Genomic DNA, 18,475 nt, shown 5'->3' with positions numbered 1-18,475 from the left:
CCTTCTACCTCGGATACCCCCAGGCTGCCCACACCTCCCCGCCGCCACCCCTCCCGTCCAGGCCACGGACACCTGGCCCCTGACCCCGGGCCCCTCCCCCGCAGCCGAGGGATCCTTCCAGAAAGCCTGCTGCACGAGGCCTTCCCTGCTTGGCCCCTGGAGCACTCTGAGTGAAGTCCGGCCTCTTATCACATCAGCTGCCGCTGCTGCCTGGCCCCACCCTCCCACACCCGCCCTGCCCCTCTGGCCTACAGCCTCTGCCCCCACCCCTGCACTCAGCCACTCCTGAGCCTCCCAGCCCCCAACCAGCCCCGCCCGCAGCCGCCGCGGTCCTGCTGCTGGGGCCACAAGCCTGGGCATGGCCCTCGCCTCCTGTCTTCTCCCTGCCCACATCCAGTCCAGCCGGAAGCTGACCTTTGCCACCACCTCCACAGCCTCCAGCTGCTGCAAGCCTGGGTTTCTCCAAGAATCTCCTAGCCATGCCTCTGCTCCTGGCGTGACACCTTCAGTCTCTTCTCAGTACAAAATCTCTGACAACAGTGGGAGCCAGAACTTGCCCCCCAACATCTCAAAACCCTCCTCCGCCCCCTCCGCCCCCACTCAACAGAAAAGCACTGTCTTCAGAACAGGCCATCCAGCCCTCCCTCAGAGTCGCCTCTCCACGTCCCCGCCCACCACCGCCCCTCGGTCTCGCTCCTCTTCCTGCCTTTTCCGCTGCCTGGAGCCGTGTCTCCAGCCTCCCCTGCAGGTCAGGAGACTGTTGTGGCCAACGGAGGCGGTGGGTGCACTCCGTCTCCGACTTCCCCGTGGTCTGCTGGCTGGGTGGAGAGAATTGAGCAGATGATGGGGCCGAAGATGGAGGAGCTTGGACAGAGTAGGTCCGGCAGAAGGTCATCACTGACCAGGTCGGCCCGTGGGTAGTGAGAAACACTGGCGGGCTGGATGCAGGTGCCGGAACTTTGGGACGTGTTTGTTACAGCAGCTAGCATTCCTACCTGACCGATACACGTAACACAGACAAAGGCAAAACTGACCCTGTGACCGTGCCCCAAGGGGACCCACAGTCCCTTTAGATGGTGAACGAGGTGCCAGAGGCAGAAGATGGCTTCCTTGCGGAGGGGACATGAGAACTGAGACCTGAGGGGAAGTGGGAATTGGCTTGCCACTGAGGAAGGGGGGAGTGTCCCAGGCACAGGGACTGGCATGCTCGGAGCTCGGCAGCAGGGATTAAGCCAGGGGAGCGCCCGAGGGTTGGAGGAGCAATGGAGGAGTTCCCCAGGGATGGAGGAGCTCCCGAGGGATGGAGGAGCTCCCGAGGGGTGGAGGAGCTCCCGAGGGATGGAAGGACCCAGCTGCGGGGGCGGCTGGGGGGCTCGGGGAGGCAGCAGGGCCAGGCCGGCCCCACTCCAGCCTTTTCTGGCATTTCCACACCCACTTTTCTCACTAGAAGTGGGTTGACCTGACCTGTTCTGCAGCTCAGGAAAATGAGGCTCTGAGGGGAGAGGGGACCACCGGGTCGGCAGACAGAGCTGAGACCTCGGAGCTCCAGCCCCAGCGTGGGGCAGGGCCCGGGGAGCCTGGGTCAGCCCGGCCAGCCTCCTGCCCGGGTGGCCACCCTGGTCCTGGGGAGGACTTCCAGGCCAGATGGGCTCAATCTCCCCACTCCTGCTTTCCAGACCTCTTGGTGAGGCTGGGCGCCCTCCCCGGGAGGAAGGCTGGCAGGCACAGTGCTGGAGACCAGGGACATTGGGGCCACAGGCAGCAGATTTGCATCCCAAAAGCCTGCTGGGCCCCTAGGCAGGTTTGCGGTAGGGGACCGTGGAGTGGTGGGGTGGGGTCTGCAGACCCTTTAACCGGTAGATTGAACTGCAAGTAACAGATCTGGTCAAGGCTGATGGCCTGAGCTGGAACAAAACCGGGGGTGCCCTTCCAGACACAGCAGAGCTGGCCGTGCCCGGAGCCTTGAGGCAGAGGGAGGAAACCAGAGCGGGAGTGAGGGCGGGTGGAGAAAGAAGGGAAAGGTGCCCACCCACAAGGCCCCTCCTGCAGGACTTCTCAGAGGCCCCGTCCCCTGCCAAGCAGCGTGACGCCCAAAGGAGCGCCCACACTGCACAGGGTTCCCGGGCTGACCCCCGCGGCAGGGCTGTCTTGGCTGGGAGCCCGAGCTTGTGAGGAAGACACGCTCGGACCCCACCGGGCGGGCCCAGGCTGGCAGCTGCGCTCTGCACAGCTTTGCCCCATCCGTCACCCCCCTTGTCTGAGCCTCCTGAGCTTCACAGCAAGGCGGGCGGCTTGTCCCCGGCAGCACCGGGGCTGACCCGTGGAAGTGAGGGCAGCTGCGGTTGTGGTCGCCAGGCGCTTCGGGGAACAGCTGAGCAGAGCACCCCGAGGGGAACCAGAGCCACTTGCAGGGGTACCCAGAGGGTCACACGGACTTCACAGCAGAGCATCCAAGGGGCATCCTGTCCTCCCCGGTGCCCAAGGCCACCGTCAGTTCAGCTGATGGCTCACACAGGCGGCTGTGGATGCCAGCACCCCAGGCAGGAGGGAGCTGGAAGCTGTGACACCCCATTTTAAGGGGCCACCCATTAATTAATTAGGCCCCATGAATAATGCACGCTGCCTTGGGTATATTAATAGCATATTTATACGACGTGCTATGGATAGTATACGTTCTCGTCCAAACACCTCACGAATAATTCACGACCCGCTCCTTCCCCGGGCTCCGGGGGAACCCGGCCGGTGCTTTGGCTGGGGCTCGTGGTTTGCTTCCACCAGCCGAATTTTACATTTCATTATAAACGGCTTTGCTGGGCATGTCGGTAACTTTCACATTTCCACCCACTTTACTATTAATGGCTTTCCCGAGCTGCAGCCGCCCAGCACTGCGCACAATGCATTATGAATATCTGATCCGGCGTCTAGAGTCCCCCATCTATCATTTATAACGGGTTCCACAAACATTATAAAACATTAACCGCACATTTATAGATCATTTTCGGCTACGACGATGGTGTGTTATAAATACATTATTAATTCTCCTCATGCCATTTATAGGAACCCCGTGTAATGGGGCCCAGCCCTCTAGTCCTGTTAACAGCACGCAGGGGCTGGTGGGGGCACCGGGCGGCGGGACCAGGGCGGAAGGAAGCCGGCCCTGCCTGCAGTGATGTGTGTCCTTGGCGAGGTCGGAGCACCTCTCTGTTCTCAGAGCAGGCCGCAGGGATGGGGCCCCTTCACTGAGCACTCCAGTGCTCACAGCCCCCAGACCCGGGCGTGGTCGCATTCCATCACGTGGAAGCGGGGGCTGTAGTCAGGGATGCTGGCTGGCCGTGGAGGCCTGGGGTGCTCCGAGCCACCTGCCCCTGGCTTGGGGCTAACAGTTCAGACACGGCTGCCCTGGCCTTGAAGGGAGCAAGCCTGGAGGACCCCAGTGGTGGAGCAGAGGTTCAGGGCGAGGGCACCTGGGCAGGGGCAGCGGGCTGATGGGGCAGCGGGGGGCCGGCGTCCCGCAGCTCCTGCTGCCACGGCGCTTCCAGCCCATGGGCTCTCCCGGCCTGTGGGCGCCAGGGGTGCTGACGGTGACGTGGGCCAGGGATGCCGGGCTCGAGGGCCCTTGAGAGCCCCCCGGAGACTTGCCTGGGTGCACAGAGCAGGCGGCAGTCAGCAGCTGCTTCCTCCGATGCAGTGGTCAGTGGCGCCCAGGGCTCTGCTGCCTGAAGTCCTTCCCCAATGCCCCTGCTCCCCACGTGGGGCACGTGGTCACTTTCTGGACGATGCCCACGGAGCCCCGTGTGTCGGCCGCACCCTCTGGGCCCCTTGAGCCCCACAGACCTCCCAGGCCAGGCTTTACACTGCAAGGGCACCGACAGGAAACGGGGGCTGCAGGCTCTTGCCCCTGCGGCACGAAAGCCCAGGGCTCCAGCTGTAGCTTGGCAAGTTGAGTCCCGCAAAACTCCTCGTCCTGCAGAACCCACTGGACACTCCACCTTCTCGGAACAGCCCTTCCCAGCTCCCCGGAGCGTGAGCCTGGTGGGGTCTGACCTCTGGGGGCCCAGCCTGGGCCTGGACCGGGGAGAGGGCTCCGGGGTCAGCCTGTCCTCCCCAGAGCCTTAAAACGGGCCACTTCACCTGGGAGGGAGGAGCTGGCAACCCTGGGGGAGGCCCCCGCCATAGCCCTCGCGGCCAAGACGCCTGAAATAACCCCACCTCCGCCCAGCCAGGCCGAGCTGCATCAGCTTCCAGTTGCTCTGAGGCAGGAAAAGATGGAGTGTCCGGGCCCAGGACTCCGGGGCAGCTTGACCTCGTGGGACCTGAACAACCAACAGCCTCAGTGCCTCAGCTGCAAAGCGGGGCCACAAGCCAGCCCTCCCCGGGTGAAGGCACAGCCCTGCTGCTGGGAACCTCCGTGAGAACACCTGGGTCCTGAGTCCCCGCTGCTCACGTCTCTCTGGCCCTCTGCCTGGCTGCCTGCGGGTCAGGGTCCACCCCTTGCCAGGACCAAAAAAACGAAACCAGGAGGCGTTCGTTTGTTAATAAGGCTGTAAGGACACAGGTGAGCTCGTCACCACAGCAACGGCGCATCTGGCCCCACCCCTCTGCACCTGGTGAGTAGAGCCAGGTCCGCTGCGCCCTGGCCCAGCCCTCCCCGTACAGCGAGGGGGCTGGGGGCCAGCGGGACTCCTCAGCTCACTGCCTCCCTCTGCTTGTCGAGGGGGCTGAGGCCCAGGAAGGGTGCGGGAGTCACGCACCAGGACTGGAGCCGGGGGGCTCCACCCCACCCCCACACTTTCCCACCTTCCTGACTCTCAGGAGCCCCAACCCCAGTCTGGCCCGTTTCCCGGGCCCTGTGGGTCCAGCCAGGCTCCCAGAACTCGGACACCGCCTGGGCAGCTGAGCCCGGCCCGCTCAGCGGGGAGCAGCCCCGAGTTTCCACCAGGCAGGGAGTGGGGCTTGGGCTGCTCCCCGCATGGGCTGGGCTGCGCACAGGGGCCTGTTAGGTGGCCTTGCTCCTCCGAGAGGGGCTCCCTTGCGGCCCCACACCCCCGCTCACCACACACACGCACACGCTGCCCCTGCCCCCCTCCGCTAGGCCCTGGGCCAGGCATCCCTGTGTGGAGTAGAGCTGGCAGAGGGCGCCCACGGGGACGGAGCGAAGCCAGGAGGCCGCCCACACCCCGACTCTGCCCCCCCCAACCCCGCGCAGGGCCATGTGCTCCCCAAGCAGCCCCCGCGGGCCCCACCCGCCAGGCAACGCTGAACCCTGGCTGGCGAATGCAGGGGCCACAGACGCCGCCGAGTCACAGCCACCCACCCGCAGCCCTGCCTTTGCCCCTGTGGGTGGAGGTGGGCAGCGCCCCCTCCCCCAGGGCCCGGCTGTGCCTCCCTGCCAGCCTCGGCCCCGACGTTGCTAGGACTGGGCAACAAGGGGCCGCAGGCTCCCCTGGAGCCTGCCTGCCATCTGGGCCTGTCCTCAGCCCGTGTTGGGGTGAAACGCCCCAGCCCCCATGCCCCCAAACCCCAGGGTGCCTGTTTCCGGCCACCCTGGCCCGGGTGAGGCCTGCAGGTGTCCCCACGGCCGTCACCCAGGCCCAGATGGGGGGCTGTGGCATTGTGGAGGTGCCATGGGGCTCCCCGCAGGGCACCCAGGCTGGGAGGGGACCCTTCAGGTCCATGCCCGTCTCTGCAGGGGCGGCAGGGGGGCTCCGGCCCCCAAGAGGGGCATCCATCCCACATGCCCTGGGCAGGAGCCACCCAGACTGGACAGCAGGGGGTCTGGTGCTCCACTGGGGAGTGGGCGGGACCTGGTCACTGAGAGCAACTGCATGGGCAGCTGCGTGGCTGACCTGTCAGAGGCACGGGGAGCCAGGAGGCTGGGTGAGGGCGCAGGGGTAGGAGGGGTCCTGAGAGGCATCCTGCAGCCGGACGAGGCCACGGCCGACCCAGGGTCGCGGGGCAGGGAGCACAGCCCCATCCCTGGGGGCAGGAGTGCTGCCTGCCACCGCCCTCGCCCCCACGGGCCTGTCCGCCTCACCCTGGCCGGCCTCCCGGGCCTGGGCCCGTCAGAGCCTCAGTGTCCCCTGGTGGCTCGGGCTGAGCAGGAGCTGGGTGACCCTGCTGGGGAGGTGGGGCGGCGATGAACCCAGCGTGGGGGCAGTGGGAGGGAAGACGGAGGCGCCCTGTGTGCAGGGAACACCCCGCTGCTATGAGCATCGATGGGGGGGACAGCGTCACTCCGCAAGATGGACACTGGCCGGGAGAAACCAGTGCCGCCTGGGGGTCCCGGGGCCCTCACCGGACAGGGCCCTCCCCTTCCCTCGGTGCCCCAGGCCAAGTTCCCGGGCAGACCACCCCGCAGCACTGCAGCTCCCTGGGGCCGCCCGCCACCCTCAGGGGACAGATGCGGCTGGTCGTCCCCCTGCAGCTGGAACAGAGGCTTCTGGGAGGGAAGCCTGCAGCCTCAGGGTTCAGGCCCTGTGGTCCCTTCTGGGGACGGAGCGGGGGCTGGTCTGCATCCCCGGCACTCCCTACCCCCCCAGGCGCTGATGAAGCCAGGCCCGTGGGCAGTGGGCGCCTGGGCACCGTCGTCTCTCCCCCCAGCGCTGCCAGAAAGGAGAGCTGGCTGGAGGGCCAGGACTATGCCCAGGGAGGGGGCCTCCTGTCTCCAGACGGACACCCCCTGTCCCCACTAGGGGCCGGCTGGCTGGGCCAGGCTCCTGGCTCCCACTCATTATCCCCAGCCTCCCCAGGTCTCCGGAAACCACACAGGCAGTGGGATCAAGGAATTCAACACGTTTCATTTGAACCAACTCTGAGCCACGACCCGCAGGATGTCAGCGCCCTTCCCCCCGGCTGCGCCCCCAGCACCCGCAAGCGCGACGGCCCCTGGGGTGGGCGGCCCCCACTGCTGGCTGGGCCCTGGGTGTGGGCTCCAAGCGCTGCGTGGCCCGCCTTGGTGGTCCCGAAGCTCGGCTCACATCACGGCCTCCAAGTGCAGGATCCTCAGGGCCTCGGAGATCTGGGCACTGGTGTCCATCTGGCCATACATGCCCACCAGGAAGGCCCGGTGCAGCAACACGGCCGCATGCTCTGCGGACAGAGGAGGGCCTGTCAGCTCTGCCCCTGCACCCCAGCCGCTCCCAGGAGCAGAGCCTCTGCCCGTTCTCCCTCCTGGCCGGAGGACTGAGGCCCCCAGGGGCAGCAAACTGACCTTGGCAGAGGAGGGTGTACTCGGGCAGGTTCCTCAGAGCCGTCTGCACCGCCTCAAAGTCCCGGCTGCCCAGGCAGTACATGAACGTGGGCAGGAAGTCGGCTGCGATGCTGAAAGAGCCACGAGTTCAGGGGAGCTGAATTCCACCCCTACCCTGAGCCAGGAAGGCCAAGGCCCTGAGGGCCCCTGCAGCCCTGGCCCCAGGGACGCTGGCTCACCCGGGGTTGTTCTGGATGGCGCGCAGGGCCAGGCTGAAGGCCAGGCTGCGGCAGGACTCCTCGGCCGAGTTCATGAGCCGCTGCAGGCTGGTCTGCGGGAGAGCGCGCGTCAGCGGGGCCACCTCCCGGTGGGGCGCCCCGCTCAGCGAGCGTGGCCGGGGAACCCACGCCCCCAGGCCCGCTCCGCCCTGCTGGGCCGCCTCAATCCCGGGCTGGATGACGAGGCGCCCTGCCCCCGCAGGGAGGGGGGTGGCGGTGGCTATGCCTCCCGCCCCAGCCCCCCCCACCAGGGCCCGCGGCCGCTCCGCACCGAGAAGAAGCCCAGGATCTCGGGTCTCCGCCGGGACATCTCGTCCACGTCGCTCAGGACCTCCAGCAGATCTAAGTTGGGCAGAGGGCGCGTGTGACGGAGCTGTGTCCCCCCCGACCTCAGCAACCTGGAGGCGGGGGGCGGAGTCCGGGGCCGGCCCACTGCCCTGGCCACACCGGCTGGGCAGCTCCTGGCTGGTCCTCATGCAGACCTTGTCGCCCTATGCCCCTTGCGTGTGGTCCTCACGCAGAGCCTTGTCCCCCCTCTCCTTGTACCCCTAGTGACCTGTCCCTTGACAGCAGCGACCTGGTGATGCTTAAGTCGCTCCTGGCGGGGCTCAGCCTTCCCAGCAGGGACGGCGGGGCCGACCGGGCCCTGGACGAGGAGAGTGAGGGTGAGTGGGGCTGGGCTTCTGCTGGGCGGGGGGCGGGCTGGACTGCCCTGGGTGCAGCACAGCTGCTCAGAACAAGGCGCCCAAGCCTCCTGGGACCCTCCACACCGCCTCAGCACTCACTCATGCCGGGGAGCCCCCAGCACCTCGGGACGCCAAGCCTGGGGTTCTGCCACCTTCCCGACTCCACCGGGACAGCACCTCTGGTTTGGGATTGACCCGGAGGTGCACGCTCCCCCAAGACCCTCCTCCAGGTCTGCGGGGCCCAGGATCTGTGTGTGCTCCAAGTCCCTGGGTGTCTGTCCATGGCCACCTCACAGTCACGCTGCAGACACACCGCCCTGCCCTCCCCCAGGGGCCGCCCGGGCTCAGCTCCCCGAAAGGGACCAGGGGCCGCTGGCCAGCTCCTCGCCAGGCCTCCCTTCCCTGGTGTCCACGGGGACTCCAGGGGTTCCCCAAGGACACTGGCCAGAAGAGCAGCCCCCACCCCCCACTCTGGTCTCCAGCTTCCTCCTCCGAGCCCCTCTCCGTGCCCCCACCCCCACTACGAGCAGAGACCCAGCCCTCCCAGCCTTCCCAGGGGCCCTGCTGTCTTCTGGATGCCCCCCAGGAGAAGCCGAGCCAGCCAGGGCTGGTTTGGGACCCAGGACCACAGGAACAGAATGGGGGCCACTGCCCACCACGGGGGAACCCTGGCCTGGAGGGCGCGCACCCCCCTAACTCACCCTCGACCGTCTGGCCCCGGGACAGCCTCTTCATGTAGGGAGCCATCTCGGCTGCGGTCAGAGGAGTGAAGATGTAAACGCTGACCAGAGGCAGGGATCCGGCCGAGCTCTCATCTGCGAGACAGGAAGCCAGTGCCCGTCACGGGCGGGGGGACAGGATGGCCCGTCCCCGGCCGCCATCCACAGAGGGCCTGCGCAGCCCAGACACACTCAACGCTGCAGCCACAGAGCCCCAGCGTGGAGGGGAGGGGTGTCCCTGCTGAGCAGTGTCTGGAGTCCCAGCAGACCCCGAAGACGTGGCCCTGCCCAGGCCAGGCACAGCGCCCGCAAGCAGCAGACGCTCAGTGGGCGCGATGAGACCACAAGCCTGCTGGGGGCCGCCTGGGAGACACGCGCTTCTCCCCAGAGCCTCACGCTCCCTGCTGCCCTGCACACAGCAGGTGCTCAATAAAGGCACCACCGTACACAGCACTGTGCCAGGCGTGTCAGCAGATGCCGGAGAGTCACACTCAGCACCAACGACTGGGCAGAACCGGGGCAAGATGGCCAGCGTCAGGGCGGCCCCCTGGGGCAGGACGGCCGTGAAGGGCCAGCGGCAGGGCAGCCCCCAGGGGCCGTGAAGGGCCAGCGTCAGGGCGGCCCCCTGGGGCAGGACGGCCGTGAGGGGCCAGCGTCAGGGCGGCCCCCTGGGGCAGGACGGCCGTGAGGGGCCAGCGGCAGGGCAGCCCCTGGGGCAGGACGGCCGTGAGGGGCCAGCGGCAGGGCAGCCCCCAGGGGCCGTGAAGGGCCAGCGGCAGGGCAGCCCCTGGGGCAGGATGGCCGTTGAGGGGCCAGCATCAGGGTGGCGCCTGGGTCCTCGGCCCGCTCACGAACCCACCACTCGCTGGACACGCTGCTGCAGGCGCCGGGTCGCTGCCAGGGTGGTGGGGGCCACGGAAGAGGGGCAGGAATGTGGATGCGGCCAGGCAAGGGGACAGAGGAGCAGCTGGTCCCAGAGAGCAGGTGCCGGACGTCACGCGGGCCACGGCACCAGCTGGGGCTGCGTGCGCATGAGAGCTGGGGCCAACGACGCCCCAGGGACACCCAGGGCAGTCCAGCCCACCCCCCGCCCAGCAGAAGCCCAGCCCCACTCACCCTCACCCTCCTCGTCCAGGGCCCGGTCGGCCCCGCCGTCCCTGCTGGGAAGGCTGAGCCCCGCCAGGAGTGACTTAAGCATCACCAGGTCGCTGCTGTCAAGGGACAGGTCACTAGGGGAACAAGGAGAGGGGGCGACAAGGTCTGCGTGAGAACCACACGGGGGCAGGGGGCACAAGGCTGTGCCTGAGCAGCACGGGGGTAGGGGACTCAGGGGGCCGGGGAGGAGGGAGCCAGCTCAGGACGGCCCTGGCGCAGCCCCAGCGTCTGTGGCCCGGGCGCCACGGCCTTGGGAGCTTGCAGCGCTGAGCCCCGCCACGCCGGGCCCCGGCCGAGGCAGCGCAGACGGGGACACACTCACTGTAGCACGTTCAGGTGCTTCTGCAGGAAGGCGACGGCAGCCGCGGGGCTGCAGCTGATGTACTTGTGGGTGAACCGCACGAACTTGCTGGCGAAGGGCACGAGGTGGCGGGAGGACTTCCTGTAGTTCTGCAGAGGGCATCGCGGGGCAGCGCTCAGAGCCGGGGCTGCCGCAGACGGAGCCCATGTCCCCCGTCCTGCTGGCACCCCTCCCAGAGCCTCGCAGCGCAGGCTGGACACCACCAGGCGCCGCCCTCTGCTGGGTCCCTGAGGCTCAGGAGTGGCTGCGGCACAAGCCCCCCATGGGGCCCCCAGGGTGGGGGCCGCTGGGGGCCTGGCCCGGGCCCTGCTCCCCCTGCGGCCCGGGGCTCCGCTCTCCTTCACGGCTCCCTGGAGCCACGTCTGCCCTCACCCACCGGCCTCTGGGGACAGACCCCCACTCCTGGTCAGGAGGACCGAGCCCGCTGCGGTTGTGGGAGCAGGACAAACCGACTGGGGAGAGTATTCAGAACGGGGGCGGGGCGGGGCATGGTGGGAGGGGCTGGGAGGCGGGGGCGGAGCCTGGCAGGGCGCGGGGGCGGGGCACCCACCCGCAGCAGGCGCACGAAGGAGAGCAGGCAGTCCCACAGCGCCCCCTGGTGCTCGCTCTGGAACACCTGCGGCTGCAGCAGCTCCAGGACCCCCAGCACGTGCATGAAGAAGGTCAGGTGGTTCTGCTGCCGGAACTCCTGGAAGTTGAGGTGGGTGCGGCCGTGCAGGAGGGCGGCGATCATGGGCAGGTGCCTGCGGCCAAGCCAGAGCCGCCTGGTCCTGGGCGTCCCCCAGCCCCTCCCCCTCAGAGATCTCATCTGCTGGGACCGAGACCACCCCCGAGCCCGCAGAAGCCCACTGCGAGGCTCGCGGCTGCTTGACTGACCCGCCCAGCCCCGCCCCTCAGGCTTGGCTTGTCAGCAAGCAGCCTCCAGCCCTGACCGACCCCAGGATGACCGCCACAGAGCCCATTCTTGCAGGAACGCCAGGTGTGGGACCCGCCCCTGGCTGGGGGTGGGGAGACACCAGGCTGGACAGACAGACGGTACCTCAGCAGCAGGAGGGGGTGGGCCACTGCCAGCTTCCGACAGGCCATGCTGGCATCGGCCACTCGGCTCTCGGACGCCCGGGAGTCGCTGGTGTCCGCCAGGAGGGTGATGAAGCGGTGGATGAGGCCGTCCAGCTGAGAGGGGCAGGGAGTCAGGGCCAGGGCCCTCGCAGCCTTCGTGCCCACCTGCCCACCCGGGCTCAGCCCCGAGGGCCTGGCACAGTCCCTGAGAACCCTCATGGTGTCCCAGAGAAACCTGCCCCCGCTGCTTTCTGGGGCTTCAGAGGATCAAGCTGGCTGTAGCCGGAGATCCCGGCCATCCTCAGCACACAGTGTGATGTCAGCCGCTCCCCGCAGACAGACCAGAAGCCCTGAACCACGTCAGGTGAGAAAGACCGACCTCACAGGTAAAGCGCAACTTCAGGCGTGTGACACACGGGACACACACAAAGCAAAGAGCAGAGCTCGAGAAACGTCGCCCTCTCCTCCTCCCGAGACGCAGGGCTGGAGGCAGATCTGACTCAGGGCCCTGCCCAGGGAAGGTGGGGAGGGGGCAGGGAGACCCACCAGACCACACCCCCCCCCCGCCCCCCTGCACCACTGAAAGGAGGGGAAGGCAGACGCTGAACGTAGAGAACCCACACTAGGCCGGGGGGGGGGGAAGACAGGCAGCCAGGAAGGGACACGCTGTCCACACACGCCCAGCAGAGAGGCTCTGAAGTCAGCATGCGCAGTCTGCTGACGTGCGGGGACAGAGCAGGGGGCCAGAGCACAGGAGACATCATCACACACGTCTTGCAGCCTGCGGTTCTCAACAGTCCCCATCACAGAATGAGGGGTACACGGGGGGACGCCCACTCTGCTCCGCTCCACACCTGGAGGACTTCCCAGAGGAGGAAGGACCCTCCAAGAGGTCAGACAGGAGAGGGTGGCAGGGTAGGCTCTGCCCTCAGACATTCATCCACACTCACCGAGTTCTGAAAAAAAGCACTTCCCTACCTCCTGGTCTGGGTTCCTACCCCCAACCAAAGGAGCCAGGCGCCCTGTGGAGCCCCGTAGGGCCTTACCTTGCAGACACTGCTGCCGGCGGCCCCCTGGCTGTGCAGCAGGACGTCGGGCAAGGGCACCCGCAGGTCTGGCCGCTGCAGGTAGAGCTGTACCAGCAGGTCGCGGCTGCACCGGCCCAGCACGCTGCGGGAGAGCAGACGCGGTGGCCGCGTGGCCGGGGCAGCCCCCACCCCCGCGCGCGGTCTGAGCCGGGCTGGCCCTCACCTGTCGCCCCACTGCTGGACACAGCCGGTCAAGTGTGCCGCCACCTTCTTGATGCCTTCATCGCCACCGCGGCAGCAGCTCAGCAGCAGGGGCAGGCGCGCCTGGAGCAGCCCGCAGGCACCCGCGTCCCCGTCCTGGCTGCGCGCCTCCGCCTCGGCCAGGATCAGCTCCACTAGCCCCACGAGCTCCGCCGGCTGCACCCGCAGCACCAGCTCCTCCCGCCGCTTCTGCAGTCGGACGCCGTAGGTCAGCCCCGCGTGGGACAGCCGTGCCTGGGCCACCCCGCCCTCCAGGCAGAGGACACCCCAAACCTGCCTGAGGGGTGCGCTGGTCCCTGCCCTGCCAGATCCGAGGGACGTGGATGCAGGCCCAGAGGAAGTCAAGGGAGGCCGAGGGGTCAAACCTGGAGGGGGCAGGGAGGCCAGACCCAGCAGGAGGCGTGACTCCGGGCGGAGGGAGGTGGATGGGACGGGCAAGACGCCCCCTGTCAGCTGGGACCCTGGCCGGCCGCAGAGGACGTGGGCCACCCACCCAACCTCGTCCAGCCCCGCCCCCACCCACCCTTGCTTGCAGCCACGAGGCACAGAGAACAGCCCTTCAGCGTGACTGGAGCACAGGGGACTGGCCACCCAGAGCAGCGCCACCCGGGCCAGCCGGCTCCTGAGGGGGCCGGGGTGGTTCTGGGCCAGATCCCCTGGGCCAGGCTCCCAGAGGAGCTCTGCGCTGGGCGGCTCCACACGGCGCCCTGGGGCCTCACAACGCGCGCGGTGAACGCGCGCGGTGACCAGGAAGGAGCCGGCCTGCTGGGGGGGGCTCACCTCTGCTCCCGGCCCGCGCCCAGCAGCATGTGCATACACTGGTGGAGGGCGGGCCAGCTGGACTGGTGTGTGAGCAGGGCCAGCAGGTAGGGACGGAAAGACGGCACCTGGGGGCCAGGGTGGCCTTTGCCCTGGGATGGAGGAAACCTGGGTTGGTCTCCACCGGGCTGCCCAGCTCTGGCGAGTGGGGTCAGTGGATGGCAGGCAGCCTGTGGGAGGCGGCACAGGGCAGAGAGAAGCCGCCGCTTCAGGGCAGGGCCTCCCAGGCTAGTGGGTCACTCCACAGATCAAACATGGGCTGAACTGAACCCACCTCTCACAGCGGGGACACGCGAGCAGCGCTGTGGGCGCGGGAGTGTGACCCGCACCCTCAGAAGTGCAGACCCGCCAGCACCGGGCAGCAACAAGGGCAGGTGTCACACAGCCCCTCCCCAGCCTCCCGGTCAGCGTTTCTGCGTCTTCCCATGGCCGGAAGGGCCCTGAGGCGGGCTCCGGCCCCAACCCCTCGTCAGGGGAGCTGGGCTCCACTCCCTCCAGCGCCCTGTGAGGACCTGGGCCCACAGGGACCAACCCCGCCCCTGCCCTCCCGCCTCTGTGACCAGATCTGGCCGGTCGTGGCGACTGGCTCAGCACACTCGGGACCTGTCGGTCGATGAGACTCCAGCCTGGGGCCTGTGAGAGCCAACAGGAAGAGCGTGCGCTGGGCACGGCGAGGCCCACCTTGCCCCGGGAGAAGAGCAGCCTCTGCTGAAGGTCGGGGCAGCTACCGATCACCTCGGGGTCCAGCATCTCCAGCCAGTCGACAAGCAGCCCTGAGCAGGGCCCCAGGCGCTCAGCCTCCTGGCTGCAGGAAAGGGGGTCGGGGGTCAGACACAGCCGCCCGGGGCTGCCCCCAGGCCCGACCGCAGCTCCGCCAGCTCACCTGCAGCTGTCGGCATCCTGCTTCCCTGGGACTAGGGGCTCCTCCTCCTCTGGCAGCAGCAGCGAGCTGACCACCGCCACGGGCCCCGAGGCTGGGACGGCTGATGCAGTGGAGAAGAGCGCGGCCAGCAGCTCCTCCAAGTGAGGCGACCTCGCCGCGATCAAACCCCGGAGGACTGCAGGGCAGAGGGGGTGCCCGTCACTCGGGCCCGGCCCCAGGATAGGCATCCCCGCTCCCGGGGCTCTGGGGTACCCGGCAAAGGGACTCTGCAGCAGCAAGGGGGGTCCTCAATGGAGCCCGCGGCCCAGGTACCTTTGCCGATGAGCTCGGGCTCCACGTCGCACTGCTCCCCAGACTTGAGGGTGGCCACGACGGCACGCACGGCGGAGCTGACCGCCTCCGGGTCCCCGTGGAACGTCAGGGCCTCCACCAGGTGCAAGAACCCGGCCCGCACTGCAGGAGACAGCGTGACTGGCTGGACTCCCGCCGGGGCCCCGGGAGTGGCCCTCAGTTCCCACACACACTCTCCTCCCCGAGGGGCCGCCCCGGGCCCTGGTCCTGAAACCACTTGGCCATGCACCCCGATACCACTGGGCCCCCCTGGGAACAGGACCGCCAACACAGCGGCAGAGCCTGGGAGCCCCGCCTCACCGTTGCTGATCCGGCGCCGCGCCGAGCACTGCGCAGCAAACAGTCTGAGCTGGGCCTGCAGGGGCCCGGCCTCCACGGAGGGGCCGTCCAGCCGCTGCAGGGCCTGCACAAGCACTTTGAGGAAGAGCGACGAGAAGCCGGTGTCCTGGGGTGCGCAGCGCTGGGGGTGGGTGAGGCACGGCTCAGACAGCGCCAGACCCCCAGAACCCACCCGCCGCACAGCGCCCCACCCTCCACGGCAAGGGCCCGTGTTTAGCTCCCCACAGTGATCCCAAGGCCACGCGACAGGGCAAGCACGTGTGCGGGAGCAGACGGGGCGGGCGAGGCGAGCGCGGCCCGTCTGCTGCCCACCTGGTACTGCCAGAGCTGGCGCATCAAGGGGCAGGCGAGGACGTGGCTGCAGCGCATGGCCAGGGCCAGGGCGCCGCCGTGCGGGGAGCTCAGCAGCGTGGCGAGAGCCTGCAGGAGGCGCAGGGCCACGCCCGGCACCTCGGGGCTCCCCTGGCGGACTCGCGCCAGCTCCCGGCCCAGGGCCTGCTGCAGCGCCAGGGCGGCGGGCCGTGCGTTGGAACTCTGCCACCGCGGGCCCGGGCTCAGAGGGAAGATCTGTGCAGAGAAGGGGACCGTCAGGCCAGCAGCGGACACTCTAATCCACCACACTCTCCAGGCAGGCGTGCGGAGGGGGCCGTGGACTGGGGCCAGGGGGCCAGGGCAACAGGCCCTGGAGAGCACGTGTGGACCTGTGCACACACATGCGTGTGCAAGCATGTCAGCCAGGAAACGGCACGTGTGCTCTGCAGCACCTGTCACTGCCCAGGGTCCCAGGCTGTGGGCCTGGGCGGGGGGTGGGGGTGGAGGGGCGGGGGGCGGGGGGCGGGGGCCCTACCTGCAGGAGCAGGCCAGCCAGGTCGTCCTCTGGGCCTAGCACCCGCACCCGTGTCACGGCCCGGGTCCCGCCCTGGCCCGGCGGCTGCTCCGGGCTGCTTTTGGGTTTCGGCGCCTCTGTGCTGTCTGCAAGGAGGAAGAGGCGGCGTCAGTGAGGAGCCCTCCCACCTGCTTCACTGGGGCCCTGCGAACCGAGGCCAGGCGTGCCCGGGGCCCACCGCCCACAGAGGAGCAGCTCACGGGCCCTCCTGAGAGCTCTCGCCCGGGACCCCAGCCTCGCCAGGGCTCCCGAGGCCCAGGAGGTTCAGAGCCCGCTAGCGGGCGGGGGACGCGGGGCAGCGGCCGTGCGCGGTACCTGGCCGGGCGGGCAGGGAGGCCGTGAGCAGGGAGTGGAAGGTCTGGCCTCCGGACGCGCCGCGCTCGTGCTGGACCTCCACCAGGTGCGCCATGTAATCTGCGGGGACACCCCGGGTGACCGGACGGCCAGGGCGGGGGCTCCTCCCCACCGCGCCCGCAGAGCCCCGCGCCTCCCCGGGACCGCAAGCAGCGTCTGAGGCGGCCGTCTGCTCGGAGGCCCTGCCCGGGGCGCTCGGCGCGGCCCGGCGCTCACTCTTGTCCATGATGTTCTGCTCCAGGGTCTGGGGGTCGTGGGCCACGGCCTGGTCCAGGTACCGCAGCAGCTTGCTCATGCTGGACACGGGGATGCCGAAGGACTGCACAAACAGCAGCAGCTGCTGTGGCTCCAGGTCCTGCAGGGCTGTGGGCAGCTCCCCTCAGCGGCCGGCGGGCGGGCGCAGTGCCGGACGACAGCCCCAAGGGCAGCCACTGGGTCCCCCGGCCCCGCCCCGCGTCAGACTCGCCCAGGTGTCCTGCTTCCCAAACCAACTCGCCCCCAACCTGCCCGGCCTGCCCAGCTGTTGGGCACCTTTCCCCCTCACTGCAAGCTGCCCCAGCCCACCCCACAGTCCAGACCACCTGCCTCCCTTCCTCCTCCAGCACCCCATTCTCTCTGGGGCCTTGTAAGAGCATAAGAGCTTGAAGACAGGGTCAGCTCCCTGAAGCATCTAGACACGAGCCGAATAACGGACGACCCAGAACGTGCCAGAGGCCCCCGAGCTGCCCTCTCTCCTTGGCAACAGCCTGCAGTGCGAGGCGAGGCCTGGTTCCCCCTGGGCCATACCAGCGTCCCCACCCCGGGATGTCCGCCCCCCGCCCCCGGCATTACCAGCATCCCCCTCCCTGGGCTGTCCACGCCCCCCACCAGCAGTGCCGGCGTCCCCCTCCCTGGGCTGTCCCCCGCCCCTGGCAGTGCCGGCATCCCCCCCCGGGCAGTCCCCCCTCCCCGGGCAGTACCAGCGTCCACCAGCCGCGGGACCTCTGAGCGGATCATACGCAGCTTCAGCCAGTCGGGCAGCAGCAGTGCCTCCTCCGACGTGTCCACCAGGAAGGCCGTGGGTAGCGGCTTCTTCTCCGGGAACCAGATGTCCAGCAGCGCCTGGAACTCGCTGTCACCAGCTTCAGGAGAGATGCTGCGGTCAGCACCGCAGCCACCCTGGGACCTCAGGCTGCAGGCTGAGGCCAGCATGTCCACAGTCTCCGAGGGGAGCTGGGGCTGCTGAGGAACCGGGTCGGGGGTGGTCTACCACGAGTAGGACCGGCACCAGAGGCCTCCAGGAGCAGGCTTATCCAACCCTCACAACCACCGTGCTCTCCCCTCTGTCAAGGAAATCGACGTGCAGGGAGCCGGCCAGGGCCCCAGAAGCCGGGTGAGGCCCGGACCAGCACGTGTGCCGGGCTCCGTGGGCTTAGCTGAACCAGCTCCTTCCCGCCCTCGTCTCCACAAAGCCCTGGGCAGCCAGCAAGCCAGACCGGCCTAAGGCCGCCTCCCTGGACACAGGACGCACAGTCACTGACTCCATCAGCCTCACAGGAGGGACAGAGAGGCTGCCAGGCCGGGAGGTCTCAGGCAGCCGGAGGATCGGCTAGCTCTGCACGCGGCCCCTGGCCAGCAGGTCAAGGCCAGGCCCAGGCCTGTGGCAGGGACCCGCGGCCCCTTGGTGGGCAGCCCTGTGCACACGTACACCTCCAGAAACCCGGCAGGAGGGGCAGGCCCAGGTGTCCGGAGCACCCACGTGCACCTCCGGACTACAGGACAGCGTCTGCACCGGAGGACTCCCGCCACGGAGAGGTTCACGTGCTCCCCAGGAGGGGCGGCTGCCTCCCCGGGGGGCCCGGCCCCAGCACCCGCAGCCTGCTCACCGCGGGGCGGGCCCAGAGTCAGGAGGATGACCATGGCGTGGACCACCAGGATGTGCATGGTGGCCGTCTCCCCGCTGCTCCAGCGCAGGAAGACCTGGTCCTGCGACTCGGACTGGAGGAAGAAGGCGGCGTCAGAGGCCAAGGCGCGGGGCGGGGCTGCGGGGCTGGGAGGGGCCTGGCAGGGCCCGGGGCGGGGCGGGGCGGGGCGGGGCGGGGCGGGGCGGGGCGGGGCGGGGCGGGGC

At 68.8% G+C, this 18,475-nt stretch overlaps 1 protein-coding gene across 4 annotated transcripts in view; it reads right to left on the bottom strand.

Moving 5' to 3' along the window:
- Positions 1-6,772: 6,772 nt before the first annotated feature.
- The window catches only part of INTS1 (integrator complex subunit 1), a 24,441-nt gene continuing 12,738 nt past the window's right edge, over positions 6,773-18,475 (bottom strand). For 2 of the 4 annotated variants that reach the window (XM_040231861.1, XM_040231872.1), the window contains exons 25-47: positions 18,234-18,345; positions 17,328-17,489; positions 16,585-16,731; positions 16,330-16,428; positions 15,976-16,100; positions 15,441-15,695; positions 15,090-15,249; positions 14,751-14,891; positions 14,439-14,613; positions 14,237-14,360; positions 13,517-13,647; positions 13,014-13,143; positions 12,699-12,925; positions 12,494-12,617; positions 11,428-11,561; positions 10,939-11,131; positions 10,350-10,477; positions 9,989-10,101; positions 8,855-8,968; positions 7,739-7,809; positions 7,429-7,520; positions 7,211-7,320; positions 6,773-7,089 (exon numbers count right to left, since the gene is read on the bottom strand). In XM_040231861.1, coding sequence (XP_040087795.1) covers positions 6,974-7,089; positions 7,211-7,320; positions 7,429-7,520; positions 7,739-7,809; positions 8,855-8,968; positions 9,989-10,101; positions 10,350-10,477; positions 10,939-11,131; positions 11,428-11,561; positions 12,494-12,617; positions 12,699-12,925; positions 13,014-13,143; positions 13,517-13,647; positions 14,237-14,360; positions 14,439-14,613; positions 14,751-14,891; positions 15,090-15,249; positions 15,441-15,695; positions 15,976-16,100; positions 16,330-16,428; positions 16,585-16,731; positions 17,328-17,489; positions 18,234-18,345 — 3,183 coding nt within the window. In that variant the 3' untranslated portion in view covers positions 6,773-6,973. The remainder of the gene's footprint in view (positions 7,090-7,210; positions 7,321-7,428; positions 7,521-7,738; positions 7,810-8,854; positions 8,969-9,988; positions 10,102-10,349; positions 10,478-10,938; positions 11,132-11,427; positions 11,562-12,493; positions 12,618-12,698; positions 12,926-13,013; positions 13,144-13,516; positions 13,648-14,236; positions 14,361-14,438; positions 14,614-14,750; positions 14,892-15,089; positions 15,250-15,440; positions 15,696-15,975; positions 16,101-16,329; positions 16,429-16,584; positions 16,732-17,327; positions 17,490-18,233; positions 18,346-18,475) is intronic. The other 2 variants (XM_040231881.1, XM_040231890.1) reach the window with 1 other exon arrangement.

This window comes from Oryx dammah, unplaced genomic scaffold (assembly GCF_014754425.2).
Source record: "Oryx dammah isolate SB20612 unplaced genomic scaffold, SCBI_Odam_1.1 HiC_scaffold_2, whole genome shotgun sequence".
NCBI classification, from domain to species: Eukaryota; Metazoa; Chordata; class Mammalia; order Artiodactyla; family Bovidae; genus Oryx; species Oryx dammah.
Note: the sequence above shows the minus strand (reverse complement) of the source record. Positions and strands in the feature narration are given on the sequence as shown.